This window comes from Labrus bergylta, chromosome 7 (genome assembly GCF_963930695.1).
Source record: "Labrus bergylta chromosome 7, fLabBer1.1, whole genome shotgun sequence".
Lineage (NCBI taxonomy): Eukaryota > Metazoa > Chordata > Actinopteri > Labriformes > Labridae > Labrus > Labrus bergylta.
This window is the reverse complement of record NC_089201.1, coordinates 20,768,062-20,793,592: the sequence shown is the minus strand read 5'-3', so window position 1 is coordinate 20,793,592 and position 25,531 is coordinate 20,768,062. Positions and strand designations below refer to the sequence as shown.

Here is a 25,531-nt window from a genome sequence, read left to right as displayed (position 1 = left end):
GAAAATAAGGTTTACTTGGTCTGGAGTAGACGACTGATGTACTTTTCAATAACAATACTCTTTGCACTTACAATATCTATATTTTTGTGTATGCTACGTATGTTTTTAGTCGGATATGGAACAAATCTGTGGATGTTCACTATTCCATGTCTGTTATTTGTTGAAGTGGGGTTGATCATTCAGTTATCTTTATGGCAAAAGAATGAGGGTGATTTCATAGAGAGGGAGATGAAAAAAGTTATAGGTCAAGGAAACATGTTGCTCTCTGAGGAGAAGGTACTAATGGGATTTTTCTCCAATGCTAAAATTGATCTTGTGTATGTTTGTCTGGACGACTGCAAACAGGAGTTTGCAGAAACATTTTCTGAGCAGGATGATGCAGAGGAAATGTTTCAAAGAGCTCTGATGTTCTTCTCATCAGGTTACACCTGCTGCCTTGCTAAAAGAGACTTTGCCTTTCCCCAGCCCAGCTCCTCTGGTCACCTGGAGGGAGGAGTGTGTTTCTGTCAATATGTCTCCCAGCAGCTGAGTAAAGAGAAATGGGAATAGCAGAAACATGATGGACCTGGAATGGACGTGACAAGCCACATTTTCTTTCTAACATAAATATTCAAATCTGTTATGTATACATTTGAAAGCCCCTAATTATACAGTATACACAGGCACTAGATCATAAGTGCTCTACAAGCCATCCGCCAACATCAACATTAGTGACGAGAACGTTAGAGATGGAGAGCTAATCCAGTCATTCCCAAAATGGCAGACCTTTCTCCATCCTGTCTCCGACTGTTTAGGCCCCCTTTCTGGTCCACAGGCATGTACTTTTTGGACCTTTCATGGAGAAGATCGGCCGCCTCACGCAGAAAAGGTTGGGCATACTCTTTAAATGCTTACATCAAGCTGTATACATATTGAGCTCATCTCTTCCTCAACAATCTACTAAACTACTGCAAAAGTGAACTCCTTGGCAGAAGAAGATGGCAGCACAGTCCGATTTTAGCTGAAAACTTCTGGACAGCCTTTATTCGTTACTACTTTCCAAACCTTCAAACCAGACAAAAATGGGAGACTGACAAGGAGAACCTGGATACAGGTCAGGTAGTAATGATTGTTGACCCACAATATCCTCAATCATCATGGCCTATTGGAAGGGCAACAGAAACCTAACCTGAAAGGGCATTCGCAGTGCCAAAGTCATCATTCAGGGCTGAGGATGCATACGATGAAAAAACAAAGTAAAACACATGTGCTGCACAAATCTGGGGGCAGCTGTGAGAAACTGCAATCTAATTCCTCTCCACACAACTTGGAGATACCATGCAGTGGTTAGATGTACTTGGTCGTACTTCCCACCTTATGAATAGAAGTCAGGAGAAGGCCTTCCTCCTTTTATTCCCAAACATTCCCATGACGGACACTTTATGTTTGCAGGTAGTTTGCCATGTGTCTTTTGAATGGCCATCAACGTAAATTAAGATTTTCTTTTATTGTTGGATTATGTGTTTAAATAATTGACAGTAAGGTTAGTTAGTAATATGGGTAACACTTAATAATAGCAATCATCAATAAAGAGTGAATTGATAGTTAATTAGTTAATATTCATTTTTTATAATAATAATTATAATAATTTTATACTTTATTGATCCCGCGAAGGGAAATTTGTTTTTACACTCTGTTTAATGAACATGTTACACAAACATAGGCCGAAATACACACACACGCACAAACAGGATCCTATGGACATGCACTAATGGAGAGGTCTCAGAGTGAGGGGGCTGCCCAGAGTGGGGTTATAGCAGAAACATGATGGACCTGAAAAGCCAAACTTTCTTCTATTACCCTTGTATGGTCTTTAAATTATGTTCTAGTGCCCTTTCATTGCCCTGAATAAAAGTAAAACATTTGATAACTACCTGCATGGGTGAATTTCTGTTCAAATGTTACGATACCTCTGGCAACCAATTTCATTAACAAATGTTAATTTGCATGCTTATTTACATGCCAGTATGTGTCACAGCAGCTGGTAAGAGAAAAGTTTAAGTAGATTTCTTGGATATTTTAAAAAAACACATTAAATAAATCATTGCAAGATATTCTGACATTGAGAACCCATCAGAAATCGTTCATATCTTTGATTTATGACAAACTCATGGCTCTTGATAATCATTCGACTGTAAAAACTTAAAATTCATTGACTCAATGTGCCAGACTGCAGCTTATACAAATCAAGGTTTTACACAGAGTCCACTTCAGCAAATCTTAACTATCTGAAATACATCCCAATATTGCAGATCTGAACGACAGATGCCATGCCTCCCCCTGTAATTTGAGTCACGTGTCTGCTCAAGTTCTGGACATACTTATTGATGATTCTGACACAGGTAAAAATCGACCCCTTTAATGTTGTATTTATCTCACTTCAACAACTTCAAATGAACTCCTTACAATCAGAACTATTAGCTTTTACTGTACTTCCCTTCTGGCAAGACGTCACATTTTACTCGTCTGGAAATCTCCTAAACACCCATCTTTATCTCACAGGCTCCATACCAACTATGTCCCTGGACTAACTAACTCCCCCTACCCCCTGTTTTTGTATTGTTATTATTTAATTATTATTATTTATTATATCTTTATTATTATTTTTTATTTCAAAGTAATTTAATTGGTTTCACTTGTTCTGTTATTTACTTTCCCTTTCCTTTCTTTGCTTTTGTATACTTGGCACCAGACTATGTACACAGTCATTCTTAATGTCTTGTTAATTTATATTTCTATTATCTTTCCATACATGCTTAGGACTTTTTTTCTGTAAAAATAACAGGGGCTACACTTGTAATTTTGTACTGTGTTCTTATTTATATCCCTAATGAAAATATGAAAAAAGAAAGGTATTTGGGGGGACTTTTCAGTCTCAGGTAACCAAACTCGAAATACTGTAGCCCTTTTAAATAAATTGTCTGTTAGCACTACACTTATCCAGTAAAGGAGTCTTCTCATTTTGACTATAAGTCACATGAGCAATGTTTTTTTTATCTTATAATGTTAATTTTGTAAAAGCAACTTAGAGCCATAAAGGCATAGTTACTTCATTCATACTTGAAGCCCTTTAAACATCAGAACTCGCGCTGTCCCTTTAAGAAACCTGAAACAAGAGTAGTGAGGTGGTTTTACAGTTTCTTCTTCCTGTTTTACCTTGCAGTCTTTGCTCAACCACTGTGTGATCACTTTCCGTTTGTTTGCCTCAAACAACATGACCATGGACAGGTATTAGTCTCCATAGTTTTTAACCGTATTATGTGTTTTTGTGTGTACCTTTAGAAAAAAAGAGTAATTCTACACCTTTTCTGGGGTTTTTTGCATGCTGAAACAAGAGAAGTTTTTACGAAGGAGTGTAGGGTCACATTAAGGGGAAAGAAATATGAGATGTAGAGATTAAAGTCATACATTTCCGGGTTTATTCTCATAAATTTATGAGAATAAAGTCCAAAGGAAAGAAAGTTATACGTTTACGAGAATAAAGTCGTACATTTAAGGGTATAAAGTCATGATTTTAGTCTGTATATCAACTTAAGGGGAAATTCTTAGGAAATGTCACGATTGTAAGAAATTTCCTTAGAGTAGCATCACTGGGAGAAATTCTTTGTATTTAGGAAGCTTTGTGAATCTGCCTCTGGTCTCCAAGTCATGATCATTGTAACAGAAAAATCATTTTAAATGAGCAATGGACTGTATTTCCGAAGTTGGGTGTATTGAAAGACAGCGGCATGCTGTAGTTGGGAAGAATCCATCTGAACTTTATGCTTTTTCATCTGTAATACAATTTAATCTATAATTGTTTTAATGCAATACTTCATGAATTCAGTAAGACAACCCACTGAAAATATAGTTATGTTTCATAAAAAACTCATGATATATATTGATGATAATGTTGGTTGGTTGGATTATAATTCTAACTTTGATTCCACTTCTTTTCTCTTCTTCTCAACTGTCTGTCACACCTCCTGTATTGAGGAGTATACAGCTGCAGCCCGATAACAGAAGCCCCTGCATGACAAAGCTCCTGGCATCACAGAAGTGACATGAATGACAAGGTGACACCTCTGTTGTGAATTTTTGCGCATGACACCAACGGCGTCCGCTGGATAACAATCAGGTTTAAAATAATAATTAGAATCAAAGTCATCAATATCTAGGAGCTGAGGGTTTATTTCAGGGGGGAAAGGCAAAGACACACGCCTGTCTACAACAGTGGAGTTGAGGAGGGGTGGGAACTGTTTTAAGTTGAATTACAACCAGCATCAAAGATTGCCTGGATTAGACACCATATTCATCTTGTTACTAAAACCTAGCAACAGGTAAGCGGTCAAAATTCCTCTGATATGTTTTTGTATGAAGATCACTGTACCATCTCCCTCCATTTCAGGCCGTTCTGCAAGACAATGCAGCATGCCTTTAAGAAATCCCGTCAGCAGGGACTGTAGCTTGGTTTTTATTATCCCAACTTCCTTGTATTGCTGTGCACGGACCATTGTTGAAGTAAATGTGATCATTTACTACGGGTATGAGAATATTTTAACATTTTTCTATCTCTTCCTCTGTATGTATCTCCTTTCTGTCTGTGATTTCACAGAATACAAGAGTAAAAAGAAAGATCGAGATTATAAAATGACTGAAAACTATATCAGAATTCTGATACTCACTTTTGTTTCAACTGTTTCAGAGTGGGTGGGGTTTTGAAATGATAATTTACTACATACATAATTTCTAAAATCATGAACATTGAAAGACAACAACAGACAGCAGCTGTAAAGTACCATTCTGTTATTCTCGCTGTCTATTCAATTAAACTGATGTGTTTACATCTTAAGCATTTATTTCTGTTTGGCATAGAATATGCAAAAATACTCAACAATATGATGAATTTTTAAAATAAAAAGGTCCCTGTTCCAAATTTATATTCTGACACTGATGTTGTCTGCATGCAGCAAGAATAATTACAAATACCTCTAAAATGTCAAATCAAATTGACTGTAAAGATCTCTGATGGAAGACACTGTTAGACTGTTTAGTTGTGACTTCTTAGTTGTTCACTGATAAGGAAACGTTAATAGACTTTGAAATAGACTTTGAACATGAACCATAAAAGTGTCCTTTATAGCGATATGATAGTGTCAATGTTTTCACATCTAGATAATGGAGGAAATTAACTCACTTGGGTGCACAGAAATTCAGTCACAGCCTGCTGTCCCTCTGTCTCCAACTATCCATGATGTTCCCACACTGAGAGATGGGGAGTGTTACCATGTCTTCATCAGCTACAGCAGCACTGACTACCAGTGGACCCACTTCTTGATCGAGCAGCTGGAGTCCTTCGGCTTACAGGTCTGCTACCATGAGCGTGACTTCATTCCAGGTCGCACGGTGTTGGAGAACATGTCTGACTGCATCCAGGAGAGCCAGAAGGTCCTGCTGGTTCTCAGTTCAGAGTTTGTGAGGAGCCGCTGGTGTCTCCTGGAGGCCAACATGTCTCTGTTCAGGGACTGTCTGGAGAGGAAGCCCATCGTCCCAGTGCTGCTGGAGCCAGGAGTCTCTATTCCTCTCCACCTCTGCCACCTCACCTACCTGGAGGCCAACAACCCCGACTTTAAGAATAAGCTGCTTAAGGTGCTCTGCACCCCAAACCAGCAGCTTCAAGGCTCCACTGTGGTCCCCTTCCAGCCTCCCTCTATCTACAATGGGAAGGCCCTGCAGCCTTTGACTGCTGTCAATGTTGAACGACTCAATAAATGGGACTGTGGTCAGTTCAGTGACATGGAGGTGCCAGATCAACTGCGCCTGATCATTGAGGACCACAACAAGTACAGAGAGGCTGTGAGGATCATCAACAGTGTCTCTCAGAATAGAGTGTACACAGTCTGGGTTAGAGGAATGATGCTCACTGCTGTTTGTCTGCTTCTTGTGTTTATGATATCTATACCCTCATACATGACAGGCACATTAATAGCTCATGCCATAGCTCACGAGAAAACAAATAATTCGGCTTACACTATTGCATGTCTGTTTTTGGTTTCATTGGGGTTGATTATTCAGGTCATGTTGTGGAAAAGGGATGAAATGATTTACATAGTGAGGGAGCTGCAGAAAGCTGTAGGTAAAGCCAATTTAATTATCTCTGAAGAGAAGGTTTTAATGGGATGTTGCTCCAATTCAAATATCTACCTGGTGTATGTTTGTCTGGACGACTGCAAACAGGAGTTTGTAGAAACATTTTCTGATCATGATGATGCAGAGGAAATGTTTCAAAGAGCTCTGATGTTCTTCTCATCAGGTTACACCTGCTGCCTTGCTAAAAAGCATTTTCCCTTTCCCCAGCCCAGCTCCTCTGGTCACCTGGAGGGAGGAGTGTGTTTCTGTCAGTATGTCTCCCAGCAGCTGAGTAAAGAGAAATGGGAATAGCAGAAACATGATGGACCTTCTATTACCCCATCAGTAATCGCTAATATCTTTGATTTAAATCAAACTCATGGCTCTTGATAATCATTCGACTGTCAAAACTAAAAATGATTAGGCGCATGAGCTCAGGGCAAATTTGACTGATGAATGGTGGGAAAAACCAGTGCAAAGTATAGTTCATTGACTCCATGTGCCAGACTACATTTTATACAATTTAAGGGGTTACACAGAATCCACTTAAGCAAATCTTAACTTTCTGAAATATATCCAAATTTTGCAGACCTGTGTAACAGATGTCATGCCTCCCCTGTGATTTGTGTCATGTGTTCTGTTTTTTTCCAGATTTTTATTTAGAAAAATAAGAACCGTGGAGCATCTTGGGAAGTTATACTTGAGTATAGGTTTTACAAAAAAGGAAATTCTTCTTTTTGGCACATCAGCATCACATTGTAATAAGTATCAGGACCCTGAAAAGATACTGCAATAAACTGGGGCTTTTCCAAAGAAAGAACCACAATGATTGGAGGAAATTGTCTCTTTTGTGGCAGAGGAAAAGGCTCTGAGGGTTCCCCTTTCATCATTTTCCCGAAGTAAAAATGTACAATTTATTCTCATAAATATAGAGGTGAAAGAAATGGGAATAGCTAATACATAAAAGAACTGGAATGACCCTAAAGTTATGAGTGACTGGGTTTCAAGAGAAACAATATTTACTCTTATTATAATAACCCAACATATAAAACTTCAAACATTTTTTCCTTTTGCTTATGGCTTATTAGTTCTGTAGTTTATATCCCTGTTTATATATTCTCCATTTAACATTTGTTTTGGTGTAAAATATTGGCGTTATATTTTATCAAACCACCACCAGATAATCTGAAGGTTGCATGTACATTACGATATCAAAAAATACAATAAAACAGATAAATTCCCAGATGCACTTAAGAAAATGCTATTCATTCTTTAAAGAAAGAGCAATGCTACACCTTTTCTCTTTTCTTTTCCAGCTAAATCAAGAGAAGCATGAAGGCTATGAATTGAAATAAAAGACTTAAGCCAAATACATCTGTAAAATATATAAAATGTTGAATTCTGTGCATGAACTGGTTCAACAGGGGTCAAGTTCAGCAGTGTGACTGATGGAAGGAAGGAGAGCTGTGAGTGGTTACTCCTGCACTTAAAGCCTCTGTAACATCTGCCTGAAGGCAACACAAAATAAACAAGTGCAAGAGCCAGCTGAAGCAGCTGCAGAGCACTTGATGACTTTATGAAACTTTCATCTGAGGATGATGGGATTTTCTGAATTACTTTGGGAGTTTTCAAAGATCGTAAATGATCGTAAGATATGTAAATGTCCATCAGAAAAAAAAAATCATATTTGTGAATGAAATGTTGCCCTCCTCTTTTTTTAAAAGTAAAATAGGTCATTGTAATTCCATATGTTTTGGCACATATTCTTATGAAACATTACTGCATACAATAAATCAATTTATTTTCCACAGATGTGTTATTGTATTTTGATTCATGATTCAAAGTAAAACTCTTGCTGTGACTCAAATCATGATCTTGAATTTCATTGTTTATTGTCTGAAAACCAGTTTCAATGTTTACAAAAAACTTGGGCTGTGTCACTTCCATAGAATTGTATGCTGAGTAAACTAAGCAAGTGGTTCATGTTGTTGATTGGTGACTTGTGCAAGAATAAAGACACATCACATTGCTAAATTTGTATTTCTTTTCTTTCTTTTCTCTTACATTAGTTTGTCGTTGCAGACAATGGAGCCAATGAACTCCAGACTGTCTCCATACAGTCATGATCTTCCCACACTGAGAGATGGTGAGTGTTACTGTAGTGAGGGGTTCTCTCCCTCCCTGCCGCTGTATGGCACTGTGCCAGGTTAACCGGCAGGTAAATGACGGGGCGGTGCCTTGTGCACCATTAAATACAGGTGGGGTCATACCTGGCTCTCTCTCTCTCCTTTCGTTTCCACTCGTGGTGGATCGCTGTGGCGCGGCAGAGCCCGGTTGTTTGTTGTGGCAAGCCCGGTTGTTGGTGAAGTGGTTTTGGTCCGAAAGTGGCCGTGACGCTCGTTGTTCCTTCCCAGTGTTGCTGTCTGCTGGTGCCGTGTGAGACGGTTCGCTCTGTTGGGATCTGTTTGGGTGGTTGTGTGTGCTCCTGTGTTGTTGAGCCGCGGCCTTTGAGGCTCTAACCCTTCAGTGTCCTCGAGGTGTGCCCACATCTTTACATTGAGGCTTGGGTCGTGATTTTGGCCCGTCATCGGCCATCGTCATCTAAGACTGCTGTTTTTGCTACCGGAAATATTCTCACAACAATTGCTGCTCTCTGAGAATATTTAATAATTGGTTGGCTCTCTCATGAACAACGTTAGACTGTGGTGGCCTGTTACATATCTGCTGCGGCCAGTTCGGCTCATTCTAACCAGGACATAACATATTTGGTTTACGCCTATATCTGTCTGGTTTTGAACACTCTCTAACCTGCGATTTCAACGTGAGCTATGAATCTTAGTATTGTTTACTTTGTGTTTAATTAATATTTTAGTTTCATTGCTTTGCTAGTTAATTTGGTGTTTGTTTATTTCTTTGGTTGTTTATTTTCATTATTGTTTTCCTGCACTGGTTTCTTTTATGTTTAGTACTTAATGGCTTGATTTTATTAACCCCTATTTCTTTGTGGTCAGGTGCTGAGGGCCTACAGCGGCAGTCCAGTTCCCTGGTGGTGGTTCTTCACAATCCCTTTTTTGTTGTTATTGTGGTGTGCAGTGTCAGGGGTGGTAAATTTAAGGACCCTTCCACCCTTTGGTTCCCCTGCCGCATGGTAAGCCTCAGCCCTGTCCCCAGTCCCTGGTCAAGTGCTATTATTTTACTAGTTCTATTAAAGTTATTATTCATCTGCAGTATATTATGTTTTCTCTTTCGATTTAGAATATATTTGCAATCAGTTGATGTACCTTATTCTGTTAGATAAACTCTTCTTAATTTTAACTTGAAACCGTCTCTTGCCCTGTGGTATATTTTTCGAACCTGTGTGACCTGTGTGAAATTCCCCCTGGGGGCGAAATTCCCCCTGGGGGCGAAATTCCCCCAGGTGGCGTTTTCGCAATTAATTAATCTACTGCTCCTGCTACATTACCATGTCTTCATCAGCTACAGCAGCACTGACTATGAGTGGACCCACTCAGCTGGAGGAATGCGGCCTGCAGGTCTGCTACCATGAGCGTGACTTCACTCCAGGCCGCACCGTGTTGGAGAACATGTCTGACTGCATCCAGGAGAGCCAGAAGGTCCTGCTGGTTCTCAGTTCAGAGTTTGTGAGGAGCCGCTGGTGTCTCCTGGAGGCCAACATGTCTCTGTTCAGGGACTGTCTGGAGAGGAAGCCCATCGTCCCAGTGCTGCTGGAGCCAGGAGTCTCTATTCCTCTCCACCTCTGCCACCTCACCTACCTGGAGGCCAACAACCCCGACTTTAAGAATAAGCTGCTCAAGGTGCTCTGCACCCCCAACCAGCAGCTCCAAGGCTCCACTGTGGTCCCCTTCCAGCCTCCCTCTATCTACAATGGGAAGGCCCTGCAGCCTTTGACTGCTGTCAATGATGATGAACTCTACAAATGGGATTGTGGCCGGTTCAGTGACATGGAGGTGCCAGATCAACTGCGCCTGGTTATTGAGGACCACAACAAGTACAGAGAGGCTGTGAGGATCATCAACAGTGTCTCTGAAAAGAAAGTTTGGCTGTGCCCTCTCTGGGTTAGAGTACTGATCTACATCGCTGGTGTCATATTTTTTTTTAAATTAATATCATTGCCTGCCTTAATGCCAGTTAAATTGAACCAAGATGAGTTTTTGCAAAGCAATCTAAATACTTATGAAATGCATGTGATTATGTTTTCTAGTCTGTTTTGTGTTTCATTTGGGTTTATTATTCAGCTTGGTCTCTGGCAAATAGACGATAAGAATTAGATTCTGAGGGAGATGCAGAAAGCTGTAGGTCAAGCAAGCATGTTGCTCTCTGAGGAGAAGGTGTTAATTGGATGTCGGTCCAATTCAAAACTCTACCTGGTGTATGTTTCTCTGGAGGGCTGCAAACAGGAGTTTGTAGAAACATTTTCTGAGCAGGTTGTTGCAGAGGAAATGTTTCAAAGAGCTCTGATGTTCTTCTCATCAGGTTACACCTGCTGCCTTGCTAAAAGAGACTTTCCCTTTCCCCTGCCCAGCTCCTCTGGTCATCTGGAGGGAGGAGTGTGTTTCTGTCAGTATGTCTCCCAGCAGCTGAGTAAAGAGAAATGGGAATAGCAGAAACATGATGGACCTGAAAAGCCACACTTTGTTTTTTTTCTTCTTTTCTTTTTAAACCTGTTTATGTCATTTACTTTCCCATTAATTCTGTTCTAGTTCCCTTCCATTGTTCCTGCATAAAAGATTTGGAACATTTGATCACCACCCGCAGGTTTGACATTTTGTAGAGATATTCATGTATAAGGCCTCTGGCAGAATATGTCACAGCAGCTGATCAGAGGAGAGTTTCAATACAGCGGCAAAACGGCTCCTTGTTACCTAAACTCTCTCATCCTGGTACACACTTATGCTGCATTCATGTGGTGTTGGACACATTGGAAAAACGAAAATTTACATGAACACCTGCTCAAGTCGGAAACAACAAGTCGGAAACTCTGAAAATAATTAGGTGCCCGACTTCCCGACTTGATGTCAGAATCATCATCAAATGGGGGCAAAATATGTTTTGTTAATGTTAACATTCTTTTTATTAATTCATGTAATGCACATAAACTTTTTGCTCAAATATAACTATATTGCTCTCACTGACATTGTTTCCTCCTCTCTAGGTCCTAGCGTGTGTTGTCCACACTCCTTGATATAAGTTGCTTGTGACAAAGATGTCTGCTAAATGAATTGTAGAGTTGTAGGAAAATTATTGGACAATAAAAAACTATTAACTTTCAAACCTATTTAGGTTTGTTTTTAATCTCATATAACCAAATTCCAAATTCTGTAGCACTTTAAAATAGATTCACCAAAGCCCTACTACACTATGCAGTCAATGTGTTTTCTTTTCTTTTTTAAACTTCAAATCACCCGATCAATGTTTTCTTCTTATCTCATCTGACGTTGATTTTGTACAATCGACTGAGAGCTATAAAGGCACAGTTACTTCATTCATATTTGAAGCCTTTTAAACATCAGAACTGACGCTGTCCCTTTAAGAAACCTGAGACAAGAGCAGCGAGGTTGTTTTCCAGTTTCTGTTTCCTGTTTTAACTTTCGGTCGTTGCTCAACCACTCGTGTGTGTGCCTGTAATAACATTGTGATGGACAGGTATTAGTTCTACATTGCTATGCACTATATGATGTTTTGTGTGTGTGCCATTCATTCTTTAAAAAAAAGAGCAATTCTTCACCTTTTCTGTTTTCTTTTCAAGCCACATCAAGTTAAGCTTGGAAGCTGACCTGTAGCTGTTCTATTTCTTTTATCAGTTGACATAAATATTTTCATCTGTTATGTACATATTTAATTTATTTTTGCTGTTATGACTTCCATGGCCCTTCATAACTTATAATAACTTGTATTTTCCTGATACAACTACGATTATCCTCTTTATAAACCATTAGTCCTCTTGCTTTGTAAAAAGTTGAGCACTTCATTCTCTGAGTTTAGCTTACTCTGCATTGGTGATGTGACATAGTACTTGTTTTATTATGAATTTTATTAAAACTGTGAGTTAATTGTGAATCTTTGCTTTTTGGGTTTTATTTCTCATTTTGTAGTTTAAATTGTAACAATCATTTTAGCTGGAGGGTTCATGTTTGTCACAAACCTAGACCAGTTTTAGAATCAGTTGTTCTGTGTTACATGAGTGAGTAAATAAGTTTAAATCTCAGGTAAAATGAACTGCATTTTTTCATGTTAATGAAACCAGGAAACAAGATATAAAAGCTCAAGTGAATGTTTGAAGAAAGGGACACATTAATGTGATCACTGTGGCTTTACATGTTAGTGCTGGATATTTCATCTAACTGAGCCCGATGACTTTGACAGAAACAAAGGTTGTTTACTTTATGAAACTTTCAATTGAGGATAGTGTGATTTTTCTAATAGAGGTACATTCTGGGTTTTTCAACACTATAAAATGTTCTTTTCAGTGAAATATGCAAATGAATCAAACTTACAGAAAGTAATCACATTCATAAATGAAATGTTTCCTCCTCCTATAATATTAAAATGCGAAATGGTGTGTTTCCTTGTGTTTTGTCACAGTTACAGTATGTAGTATTCATTATTCAAAGTAAATGTCTGCTGTGACTTAAAATCATGTTCTGGAATTTCGTTGTTTATTTTCTGAAAACCAGCTGCAATGTTTGGTTATATTATATTACATACATACAAATCATTACAATATTATTATTTTATGAGTAAAATTAGAAAATGGTTAATGTTATTGTTTGTCTGGTAGTCATGTAAAAAATAAAGGACACATTCTGTTGTCCCCCTGTCTACAGTCACGATGTTCCCACACTGAGAGAGGGGGAGTGTTACCATGTCTTCATCAGCTACAGCAGCACTGACTATGAGAGGACCCACTCCCTCATTGATCAGCTGGAGGAATGCGGCCTGCAGGTCTGCTACCATGAGCGGGACTTCATTCCAGGCCGCACCGTGTTGGAGAACATGTCTGACTGCATCCAGGAGAGCCAGAAGGTCCTGCTGGTTCTCAGTTCAGAGTTTGTGAGGAGCCGCTGGTGTCTCCTGGAGGCCAACATGTCTCTGTTCAGGGACTGTCTGGAGAGGAAGCCCATCGTCCCAGTGCTGCTGGAGCCAGGAGTCTCTATTCCTCTCCACCTCTGCCACCTCACCTACCTGGAGGCCGACGACCCCGACTTTAAGAATAAGCTGCTCAAGGTGCTCTGCACCCCCAACCAGCAGCTTCGAGGCTCCACTGTGGTCCCCTTCCAGCCTCCCTCTATCTACAATGGGAAGGCCCTGCAGCCTTTGACTGCTGTCAATGATGAGGAACTCTACAAATGGGATTGTGGCCGGTTCAGTGACATGGAGGTGCCAGATCAACTGCGCCTGGTCATTGAGGACCACAACAAGTACAGAGAGGCTGTGAGGATCATCAACAGTGTCTCTGAAAACAAAGTTTGGCTGCGCCCCCTCTGGGTTAGAGTACTGATCTACATTGCTGGTTTCACATTTGTTTTTCTCTTAGTATCCTTTTCTACATACTTGTCGGCTATAATCAGTTTTAATGATTTTTTGGCCCAAAAACTTAATACCCTTGGAGTATGTGCGCTCATTATAACTCTGCTATTCTGTGCTCCAGTGGGGTTTATTATTCAGCTTGGTCTCTGGAAGATGGATGATGAGAAGTATATTCTGAGGGAGATGCAGAAAGCTATAGGTCAAGGAAACATGTTGCTCTCTGAGGAGAAGGTGTTAATGGGAAGTCGGTCCAATTCAAAACTCTACCTGGTGTATGTTTCTCTGGAGGGCTGCAAACAGGAGTTTGCAGAAACATTTTCTGAGCAGGTTGTTGCAGAGGAAATGTTTCAAAGAGCTCTGATGTTCTTCTCATCAGGTTACACCTGCTGCCTTGCTAAAAGAGACTTTACCTTTCCCCAGCCCAGCTCCTCTGGTCACCTGGAGGGAGGCGTGTGTTTCTGTCAGTATGTCTCCCAGCAGCTGAGTATGGAGAAACTAGAATAGCAAAAATGGACCAAAGTATTAAGAGTCATCTCTAGTAGTCATTCAGGAGACACTGGTATTTTTTCTTTATTACCTGCTTATGGCATTTAAATTCCCATTAACTCCTTGTCAATGCTCTGTATACATTTGAAATATTAAATACCTGATTAGATGTTCGTGTTATAATGCCTCTGGACAACCAATTCTATCTTAAAGGCTGACAACAACCTGCTCCTCAACACCAGCAAGACGAAGGAGATCATCGTGGACTTCAGGAGAGAAAGAGGAAGCACGCACAACCCCATTCACATCAACGGGATGGCTGTTGAACGTGTCTCCAGCTTCAAGTTCCTGGGGACCCACATCACAGAGGACCTCTCCTGGTCCACCAACACCTCCAGTCTGGTTAAGAAGGCTCATCAACGCCTCTTTTTCCTGAGGACACTGAAGAGACACCACCTGTCTTCAGCTGTACTGATGAACTTCTACCGCTGTGTGATCGAGAGCATCCTGACCAGCAGTGTCTCAGTCTGGTACGGAAACTGCTCTGTCGCAGACCGTAAGGCGCTACAGTGGGTGGTAAAAACCGCCCAGCGCATCACAAGGTGTCCACTTCCTGCCATTGAGGATGTCCAAAGAACACGCTGTCTGCGGCGAGCTCATGGCATCCTTAAAGACTCCTCCCACCCTGCCCACAGACTGTTTACCCTCCTGCCCTCTGGTAGGTGCTTCAGAAGCCTCCGGACCAGAACCAGCAGACTGAGGAACAGCTTTTTCCCCAGAGCTGTTTCTCTACTGAACTCTACCCCCCGAACTCTGAACTCTGTCTCTCTCTCTCTCTCCCTCTCTCTCTCCGCACCCTGCTGACCCCCCTTTCCCCTACATATCACCTCACACCCATCATCGCCCCACTACTCCTCCTGGTCACACACACACATCTCTCATCCATCTGTATTATTGTATTATAGTATGTTCATATGCTGTAAACTAGTATAGCATGCTCACTGCATCTTAATCTGTATATTATTAGTATAGCATGCTCACTGCATCTTAATCTGTATATTATTAGTATAGCATGCTCACTGCACCTTAATCTGTATATTATTAGTATAGATGCTCACTGCACCTTAATCTGTATATTATAATCCTAAGAACACACTTATTTTGTAGCATTACTTATTTATAGCATTTATTTATATTTATTGCATCCCATTAATCCAGCCATCCAGATATACCTCATAATTCACTTTTTTTGTCTACATCTGTAAATTTTGCAATTACTGTACATAGCACAGAATTACTGTACATAGCACAGACTCTTGCACTCAATTACTGTACATAGCACAGACTTTTGCACTTTCTGCTTATTTGCACTTCTGGTGAGATGCCAAACCTCATTTTGTTACTCTATACTTGTATATGTGTAATGACAATAAAGTTGAATCTCATCTCATCTCATCTAGTATGTAGAATTGTAAGACAATGTTTACATTCAAATATCTAAATTAATTAAAAATTGACTAAGCCTATGATATATAAATATAAATATATATATATATATATATATATATATATATATATATATATATATATATAATATATATATATATATATATATATATATATATATATATATATATATATATATATATGTATATGTGTGGCTATATCTGGCTCCAACAAATCAAAAAGAACTGGTAGGTCTCTTTCTAGAACAGCATCAAAAGGTAGATTATCAGCAACCCCAATGTTTAAAAGGTAAGTTTGACCCTCTACCGTACATTTCAGCTGTTGGATAAGACTTCTCGTCTTCATGAACAGAACACATAGTGATGGTGTCCCCTCTCTCTTTCCTCACTCGCACTGAGCCATTCACAGACATGCGCTACTCGTTTAACACAAGGCTCTGCGTAACCTATGCGTAAAAGATAGAAACATTTCCCATGCATGTAAAGCATCTTATCATCTTTGAAGATTTCTCTCTACTGATGGATTTGAGCTTGCTCTTTCTGCAAATGAGGCTCCATGCTGTGTAGCTAGATGAGCCTCCTGAATTTGCACCCAAAATTCTATCAAAACTTTCATTTATAAAATTGCCAACACAGTTTGCGTAATTCTCGACCGGGAAAAAGGCAGAAAAAAGGTGCGGACAACACAACAAAAACAAAAAACTACCCCAAATCACAGAGATGCCGACTTGCACGGGACTAATATTATCACATAACCTCTGTGTTTGGCGAAATATGGTCGGTCATTTGCGGTGGAATTTTTACTTTACAAATTACGGACATGGCAGATTCGCACGGGATTAAGATCACAGACGACCTCCGCATTTATTACAAATTACAAGCGGTCCCCAGGTAATACTAGTCCCGTGCGAATAGGGCTTAAGACAAATGTTAAAGGCAGCACATCCTCACCTCTCCTCATGCAAGAACAAATGCCTCCTGGCTTTATCAACGGCCCCATTAACAAAGTGGCCACCGCTGGGTGCAGTTTTTCCAAGAGGTGAGTATTTATTTACAGTCATTAAACCAACACATGTTAACTTAACAAAACAACAAAAGTTCAATGTAAATAAGGCAACTTAATTCATAATTTAATCAGACTAAGACACATGTTAAAGGCAGCATGTCCTCACCTCTCCTCATGCAAGAACAAAGGCCTCCTGGCTTGTGGTTTGTAGCAGGGTTGCGTGTCCGTTATGCGTTTACATTTAGAGAGCATAACGTTGGAGCTGAGTTGATAAAAGGTTCATGAAACGACAGGAAAACTAGGAGAAACATTTAAAACTAAAAACAAGATTCTACTGAAGATGACAGAGGTATTACCAGAGTGGTCACTTATCAAAGTAATTACTCGTGAGTTAATTCAACTCGGTAGCTGTGTTTACATGTTGTTAGCTCCCAATTGTTAGCGCTTGCCTAAATTGCTAATCTACCAGCTCTCGTGTGCTCCAGTAGTCTGACAGCGTGGAAGAAAGAAGCCCCGTGGTCTCACTGGGCGCTGCCATATTTTGTGTCTGTGCTCAGTTCACTCACAGAAATCGGTGAGCATGATGACTGTTTTTTCAATGACGGATTTTTCTGTTTTTTGCACTTTATAAAGTGACTGATTGTTCTGTTCTGAATATTTTTTTTCCCATAAATCTGATGAATATAAGGTTTACTTATCAGGTGTTTTTTTCATGGAATTGAAGTTTTATTTTGCACTTGTGGAAAAAAAAGTTATGGATGTGGTTAAATCATGATTCTGAGTTTGATATGTGTGCAGAAACATTTAAAAAGTGATGTTTACACAAATTTCATGATGTTTTATATAATTAAAAGAGAAAAAGATTAATATTTGGATATTGCTCATATAAAGATACTAATCATATTTCTCTGACTCTGTCCTTTGAGAGGTCAGGTTTCTTTTGTTTTGTTTTGGACTAGAATCAGAATTACAAGCATAACCGCCATGTGGTGAAACACAAGCTGGAGGAGTACAGTAAAATAATGCAGTGAAGTGTTCATTCCAAGTGACTACTATTAAGGTTCAACAGCCTCGTAGCAAAAGGAATGAAAGATTAGAATAGCGGTTTGTTCCCTCAAGTGGACACTTGATGAATCACATTTCTTAAATATATATTGCCTTCATTTCTTTTTAACTTAAACCAGAGATTGCCACTTTGATTTGAAGCACTTTAAACATCATAAACTACGCTGCCTCTTTAAGGAACCTGGAAAAAAAAAGAAAAAGTGAGGATGTTTTTCAGTTTCTGCTTCCTGTTTGAACTAATGGTCCTTGCTCAACCACTCAGTGTGGTGATTCTTCGGGAGTTTTTCCTTTTATAACTTTGTCATGGACAGGTATGAGTGTACATAGCTATGAACTGTATGATGTGTTTTTGATCTTTATTCTAAAAAAGATCAGTTTTACATTGTTTCTGTTTTGTTTTTTGAGCTAAATCAAGAGAGTAGTAAAGGCTGTCCTGGAGCTGTTTCTTTATCAATGTACATAAGTATTTGTATCTGTTATTTACTTTAGTCTGTCACGCGCCCCTTATACTGTAAATATTAGAGATCTTAATCTTAGATCTTGTCATTTGTAGTCATTATTTTGGTAGAGGACTCTTCCCTTATACTTAAAATGTTTGCCACAAACCTAGACTAGTGTTGTAGTCAAGACCACACTAACCGAGACCACAATGTCATTATGTGTCACATGTGGGAGTAAAGAAAATTAATATCTCTGTTTGAATGAATTATATTTTCCATGTAAATGTGGAAACAAGTAAAGGTTCAAAGAAAAGAACAATTCATTCTTGTGATCATTGTTTAACATATTAGTGCAGGACTTTTCATCTAATTGACTGTAGTGCCTTTGACATAAAGGAAGAATTTCAAAAAAATGTTTTTAGATAAGATGAGATGTGATGTACTGTTTTGTACCTAGGGGGAAATTTGCCTTTGAATAAAATGCAGAGAAAACATAGCTGTGTGGAACTCAAAACTGGAAATTAAATTCAGAGGTATCTTTCATTACAACAAACAGGACAAACATAAAAACACAACAAAAGTAACACACAAAATACAATAAAAGAGATATAGGCCTATTCCCGTATGCGCAATAAAAAAAATGCTATTCATTCTAAAAAAGAGCAACTTTTCTGTTTTTTTTTAAAGCTAAATCAAGAGAAGCATGAAGGCTGTATTATATACATTTTTATAGAAGACAAAAGGCTAAAATTGTAAAAGAAAATTAAAAAATGGAAAGTTCTGTGCATGTGCATAACACTCTTGCTGTGACTCAAATCATGATTTTAAATTTCATTGTTTATGTAAACCAGTTTCAATGTTTACAAAAAGAATTTGGTTGTGTTGCATACATAGAATTGTATGCTTAGTAAACTAAGCAAGTGGTTCATGTTGATTGGTGACTTGTCGTGCAAGAATAAAGAGCTACAGTCTGTGGTCCCCCTGTCTCCATACAGTCACGATGTTCCCTCACTGAGAGATGGGGAGTGTTACCATGTCTTCATCAGCTACAGCAGCACTGACTATGAGAGGACCCACTCCCTCATTGATCAGCTGGAGGAATGCGGCCTGCAGGTCTGCTACCATGAGCGGGACTTCATTCCAGGCCGCACCGTGTTGGAGAACATGTCTGACTGCATCCAGGAGAGCCAGAAGGTCCTGCTGGTTCTCAGTTCAGAGTTTGTGAGGAGCCGCTGGTGTCTCCTGGAGGCCAACATGTCTCTGTTCAGGGACTGTCTGGAGAGGAAGCCCATCGTCCCAGTGCTGCTGGAGCCAGGAGTCTCTATTCCTCTCCACCTCTGCCACCTCACCTACCTGGAGGCCAACAACCCCGACTTTAAGAATAAGCTGCTCAAGGTGCTCTGCACCCCAAACCAGCAGCTTCAAGGCTCCACTGTGGTCCCCTTCCAGCCTCCCTCTATCTACAATGGGAAGGCCCTGCAGCCTTTGACTGCTGTCAATGATGAGGAACTCTACAAATGGGATTGTGGCCGGTTCAGTGACATGGAGGTGCCAGATCAACTGCGCCTGGTCATTGAGGACCACAACAAGTACAGAGAGGCTGTGAGGATCATCAACAGTGTCTCTGAAAACAAAGTTTGGCTGCGCCCTCTCTGGGTTAGAGTACTGATCTACATTGCTGGTGTAATATTTTTTTTACTCATGGTAGGTTTTTCTACCTTTTTGTCAGTTAAGTTCATTCACGGTGGGTTTTTGTCCTGGGATCTAGATACTTATGAAATGAATTGGTTTATTATTTTGAGTCTGTACTATGCTCCAGTGGGGTTTATTATTCAGCTTGGTCTCTGGAAAATGGATGATGAGAAGTATATTCTGAGGGAGATGCAGAAAGCTGTCGGTCAAGCAAACATGTTGCTCTCTGAGGAGAAGGTGTTAATGGGAAGTCGGTCTAATTCAAAACTTTATCTGGTGTATGTTTCTCTGGACGATTGCAAACAGGAGTTTGCAGAAACATTTTCTGAGCAGGTTGTTGCAGAGGAAATGTTTCAAAGAGCTCTGATGTTTTTCTCATCAGGTTACACCTGCTGCCTTGCTAAAAGAGACTTTACCTTTCCCCAGCCCAGCTCCTCTGGTCACCTGGAGGGAGGCGTGTGTTTCTGTCAGTATGTCTCCCAGCAGCTGAGTAAAGAGAAATGGGAATAAAAGAAACTGGACAGACATGAACAGGACATTCAATCCAGCATCAATGCCAGTGGTGATTCAAGACAAACAATTCAAATCAACAGTCATTCTTCTATGTATTAATTTTTACATTTGTATAGAATCCAAAACAATTCTCTGTCTGTGTACAGCCTACACTTTCCAATTAATTTAGTTTTTGTATAGTCTATATTTTTTATACCTTTATCTAAATGGAACATTTAGTATGACAGTGCTAGATGTAACTTGTTTAACTTAAAGCGACTGAAAGCCGTTAAAGACAGTAACTTTTGTTTATGATTAAAGCCCTTCAAACAACAGAACTGTCTCTTTAACAAACACTCTGGGGAGGATGTTTACCCGTGTATACTCGCTGAGTTTACTTTCACTTCTTGCTCAACTCCGTACTGATGACTGGTGTTAACGTTTCTCTAAATCAACAGAACCATGAACAGGTATGAAAGGACATTGGTCGTACTGTATCTTTTGGTTTAAAAAGTGTATTTAGATGCTGTCTTTGTTTTTCTAACAAAATCAAAATAAAGTATGAAGTGTTCTATAGTTTCCATTTATTAACTTTATTCACAAAACATTACCAGTCTCGTCATGAAAGCAGCTCTCCCTGTGTATTTTCAGCAGCACTAAGCTGTGGAAACACAGATTACTCTGCAGCGAGTGATTTGACTTCAAGCTACCAGATTTAGGATGCTTTATAACTGAAACCAATAAAAAAATATTGTCTATGTTTAATGTTATGGTATATATTTCATTTTGTACATGGCAGTTTGGTAAGAGGACTCGTTTGCCACAATCCTTTAGAGTTGTCTGATAATCATTAGCTCTCTTATACACGTTTAGGGATGACTTTGAAAGAGTGTAGGACTTGAACAAGATATAAATGCACTTCTTATGGTCAGAAGATAGAAGTGAATAATGCATTGTTATCAGGGATTTGAATAACAGTAGTCGTGTGAGAAAAGGACCATTTTTAGAATGTGTTTTACTTAACTCCTTGTGTTCAAGTAATTTTTTGAGTATCCGACTTTCTTAGAGTCTCTTGTTGGCATCTTAGAAAAAGGAACTGTCTGGGTTACTTTGACGGCCATGTAGAGAGGGTTTTTGGGAGGATGATTCTTCCTGATCTGTATCTTATTGGTGCTTTGTTATTGAACGTCAGTGCTAGTCATGGATTATTGAAAAAAAACAACATCATGTTACAACAACAGATAATTCACAAGTACCACAAAACATTTTGCTTAAGGCTAATATCTTGGACTTTCAAGTGAAGAGAGGATTAGAGTTGTTGATTGTCTCCCTGTTGCACTTTCATTATGTCTACAAAATACCTATGAATTTGACTTTAATTGCTTTTAAAACTTTAAGAACATGGTCATTTTAAAAAGGATTATTTAAGTGTTCAGGAAGTTGATGTACCTAAAAACAAAATTATCCACTGAAATATGGACGTCTCTTTCCCGATGTAAGCTTTTGGAGAAAACTACTTTTGGGTCCAATGGGATTACATGACGCTGCAATACCAGGTTCGGCCACAGTGTAAAATTGGCTTCAACGATCAGTGCACTTCCTGGTGGCTTGGTCTATTTGCAGTGAAAGGCAGTCTTAATGAGGGTGTCTTCAAACAAGTGTTTTAAGGCACATAAGATCATATTGGTGTGGTTCTAAAGAGCCTCCTCCACAGGGTGGTTGAGGTCCTTGTTAACCTCCCCACCGTGCAGACCAGGTCAGGGTGGCCATGATGTTAATCCTTCATGAGGTGGGGGTCACAGATGATGCTGGCAGAGGCTCACAATCTCTCCACCATACTGAACCCCCCCCAGACTGCCAGATTCTCAAATCCATGTCAACCCCAGCAGACGCCTGGTCCTCCATTGATGAGCTGGGGGGGTCCTCATGGTAGGGGCAGTTTGCAGTTGGTAAGCCAGAGGCATTGTCCAGGTTGGTATGTGGAGGCCCTAGCCCTTCTCCAGTCTGCAACCATATTGGAGTATGTCAGACTTTGAGTCACATCTGTCTAGCACCTCTTCATTTACTGTTTCAGTGACAGATGAAGGCCTAAGCTGGGGGGGAATTATTTTTCAGTGAATAAGAGAGTAAGCTTTCCAGTTAAAGCATCATGCACTAATTGAATCTATAACAGCACTTCAATAAAAAATAATCAAGTTGACAAAGGGTTTATTACCTGAAAGGGGAAATTTTGACTGAGGCAATGACGCAATGGAAATAATGCTGAAAACAAATATTCTAAAAACTGCCTACATTTCTTACTAAATTTGTATTTATTTTCTTACATTAGTTTGTCTTTGCAGACAATGGAGCCAATGAACTGCAGCTTGTCTCCATACAGTCACGATGTTCCCACACTGAGAGAGGGGGAGTGTTACCATGTCTTCATCAGCTACAGCAGCACTGACTATGAGAGGACCCACTCCCTCATTGATCAGCTGGAGGAATGCGGCCTGCAGGTCTGCTACCATGAGCGTGACTTCATTCCAGGCCGCACCGTGTTGGAGAACATGTCTGACTGCATCCAGGAGAGCCAGAAGGTCCTGCTGGTTCTCAGTTCAGAGTTTGTGAGGAGCCGCTGGTGTCTCCTGGAGGCCAACATGTCTCTGTTCAGGGACTGTCTGGAGAGGAAGCCCATCGTCCCAGTGCTGCTGGAGCCAGGAGTCTCTATTCCTCTCCACCTCTGCCACCTCACCTACCTGGAGGCCGACGACCCCGACTTTAAGAATAAGCTGCTCAAGGTGCTCTGCACCCCAAACCAGCAGCTTCAAGGCTCCACTGTGGTCCCCTTCCAGCCTCCCTCTATCTACAATGGGAAGGCCCTGCAGCCTTTGACTGCTGTCAATGTTGAACGACTCAATAAATGGGACTGTGGTCAGTTCAGTGACATGGAGGTGCCAGATCAACTGCGCCTGGTCTTTGAGGACCACAACAAGTACAGAGAGGCTGTGAGGATCATCAACAGTGTCTCTGAAAACAAAGTTTGGCTGCGCCCTCTCTGGGTTAGAGTACTGATCTACATTGCTGGTGTAATATTTTTTTTACTCTTAGTAGCATCAGGTATGTATTTCACAATTATATTCAGTGTGGGTCATTTCTTGCCCCAAAAACAAAACACATACCCGGTTGATATTTGGGTGTTGACACTTTCAAGCCTCTACTGTATTCCAGTGGGGTTTATTATTCAGCTTGGTCTCTGGAAGATGGATGATGAGAAGTATATTCTGAGGGAGATGCAGAAAGCTGTCGGTCAAGCAAACATGTTGCTCTCTGAGGAGAAGGTGTTAATGGGAAGTCAGTCCAATTCAAAACTCTACCTGGTGTATGTTTCTCTGGACGATTGCAAACAGGAATTTGCAGAAACATTTTCTGAGCAGGTTGTTGCAGAGGAAATGTTTCAAAGAGCTCTGATGTTCTTCTCATCAGGTTACAGCTGCTGCCTTGCTAAAAAACATTTTCCCTTTGCCCAGCCTAGCTCCTCTGGTCACCTTGAGGGAGGAGTGTGTTTTTGTCAGTATGTCTCCCAGCAGCTGAGTATGGAGAAATGGGAATAGCAGTACCTGTATGGACCTGCAAGTGATAGTACATATCCTGTTTCTGTTTTTTTGTTTGTTTTGTTTTAAAACTATATCCTGCCTTTATGGGAGGTGCAAACCAGTTAGAATTCACTTTTTTTTTTGGAAGGGGATAGCATTAAAACATGACTATACATTACTAAGTATATATTTTGTACCCATATCATGTGTTGGTCCCATTTCATACATTCTCTCTTCCTCAAAAATCATGTTTTTTCTGTTTAATCTTCACATTTGCCATTTCGAAATTTGTGAGTGATATACAGTATTTATCTGAAATGCGTCTAACTTTACATAATCCACACATATGCCTCAGGGTTCACTTTCTCATGAAGTCCATTTTTTCTGAACTGGGGCAGAGGCATCATAAAACATACCTGTTATATAATATGATTTAATATGTGTCCAGTCTGGGGCTTAGGACAGCCTTAGGTATAAGATTCTCTTATCTGTTGCTCTTTTGACAAAATGTTGTTGACCTTTCCCACTGATGCCACCTTATCAGAAACAAAGACCCATTGGAGATTTGCGCACCACCGTGTAGGACAGAAGGGAAATCAATATTTGCTGTCCTTTACGACATCCAGTAACGGGATTCAGGATATGAAACAGAGACATGACACTGCTGCCCCAGGGGTCTGTGGCAACAAATCCTAACAAACAGTAAAAAGACACTGCTGGGAATATAATCCACAAAGAGATTGAATGTCAGTGGGGTGACGCCAGGGTCACAATGTACACATTCAGTTCTCACTGTTCCTGATGAGAGGTGGAAATGTCCTCTCGCCGCTGCAGTTCAATTAGAACTTAATTAGGATGGATTAAGCGTACACATCTGAGGTAGAAAAAAAAAGCTCCTTGCTGCCGTGTTATCATGTTGTGTGCAAGCATGTTGAAAGTGTAGCATGGCGGGATAATTGCTAACAGAAGCGACAACATAAAGAGAACAAGTTGTCTAATCCTCAACAATGACTTTCATGCTGATCTCTATTAAGGCTTAATTTCTTTTCCACATTACAGCAAATATGTATGTGTGTCTGTTTGCATGTACATAAATGCTTTACATTTTCCATTAAGAATCTTTTCCCTGTAACTGTATTCCTATCACAGCAACATAAACAGCTTTTTGATGAAAATGCGATGTGTCCTTGGCATGTCTAGTTTTCTAGATTAGCACTCAAAACCGCCTCATACTAGCTGCTGTTACTCTACGGCATGTTTTGAATTTCAATGGAGTTAATTAAAAAATATTCCTCTGCCATGGGGCGCAGTGTGGAGACATGAGAGAAAAACCGCAAAAGGAAAATGACCTGCTGAGCTAATAAAAAAGTCCAACACAAGCAAATCACTTGGTTTGTTATTTTTTGATTGGGTTTCTTTTCAGGATCAAATGTTCACTGTCTGTTGACTTCACAGGTGGCTCGTCAAAGTGGACGTTTTTTTCCTCCTCCATCAAGCAGTTACTATCAGTTTTAATTCTTGCTGTGATAAATAACCATTTACCCTTCAGAAATAGAAGGTAAAATAGTTGAAAGTTTTTCATCCTCCTTGGGGAACAGAAGCTGTGCACAGTTT

General features: G+C 40.0%; 2 protein-coding genes across 11 annotated transcripts; both read left to right on the top strand.

The window, feature by feature from the left end:
- The first annotated feature begins 3,188 nt into the window (after positions 1-3,188).
- LOC110005579 (uncharacterized) lies at positions 3,189-15,631 on the top strand. Of its 9 annotated transcripts, none has more exons than XR_010666685.1 (5): positions 3,209-3,267; positions 4,015-4,094; positions 8,217-8,293; positions 9,159-9,295; positions 9,625-12,727. XR_010666685.1 is itself a non-coding variant. In XM_065956992.1 (5 exons), exons 4-5 carry the CDS (start codon positions 13,162-13,164, stop codon positions 15,043-15,045), a joined length of 1,122 nt encoding a protein of 373 aa, XP_065813064.1. In that variant the 5' UTR covers positions 3,209-3,267; positions 4,015-4,094; positions 8,217-8,293; positions 12,993-13,161; the 3' UTR covers positions 15,046-15,631. The 9 variants fall into 9 exon arrangements, 8 of the variants coding, with proteins under 8 accessions (XP_065813061.1, XP_065813062.1, XP_020516579.2 ...); XM_065956992.1 differs by lacking the exons at positions 9,159-9,295; positions 9,625-12,727 and adding exons at positions 12,993-13,632; positions 14,395-15,631; XM_065956993.1 differs by lacking the exons at positions 9,159-9,295; positions 9,625-12,727 and adding exons at positions 12,993-13,632; positions 14,395-15,631 and having other exon boundaries at positions 3,219-3,267; positions 4,018-4,094.
- Positions 15,632-17,926: 2,295 nt separating this feature from the next.
- Positions 17,927-25,293, top strand: LOC110005456 (uncharacterized). 2 transcript variants are annotated; one of them, XM_029282798.2, is made up of 3 exons: positions 17,927-18,029; positions 19,154-20,812; positions 22,672-25,293. In XM_029282798.2, exons 2-3 carry the CDS (start codon positions 20,805-20,807, stop codon positions 23,933-23,935), a joined length of 1,272 nt encoding a protein of 423 aa, XP_029138631.2. In that variant the 5' UTR covers positions 17,927-18,029; positions 19,154-20,804; the 3' UTR covers positions 23,936-25,293. The 2 variants fall into 2 exon arrangements, with proteins under 2 accessions (XP_029138631.2, XP_020516477.1); XM_020660821.3 differs by lacking the exon at positions 22,672-25,293 and having other exon boundaries at positions 19,154-20,913.
- Positions 25,294-25,531: the final 238 nt, after the last annotated feature.

What these genes read in the sequence shown, in the direction of transcription:
- LOC110005579 (XM_029282815.2), top strand. An exon ending in ACAGTGTCTCTGAAAACAAA is followed by an intron (nt 13,633 to 14,394) that starts GTTTGGCTGCGC and finishes TCTATCTTAAAG; the next exon opens with GCTGACAACAACCTGCTCCT.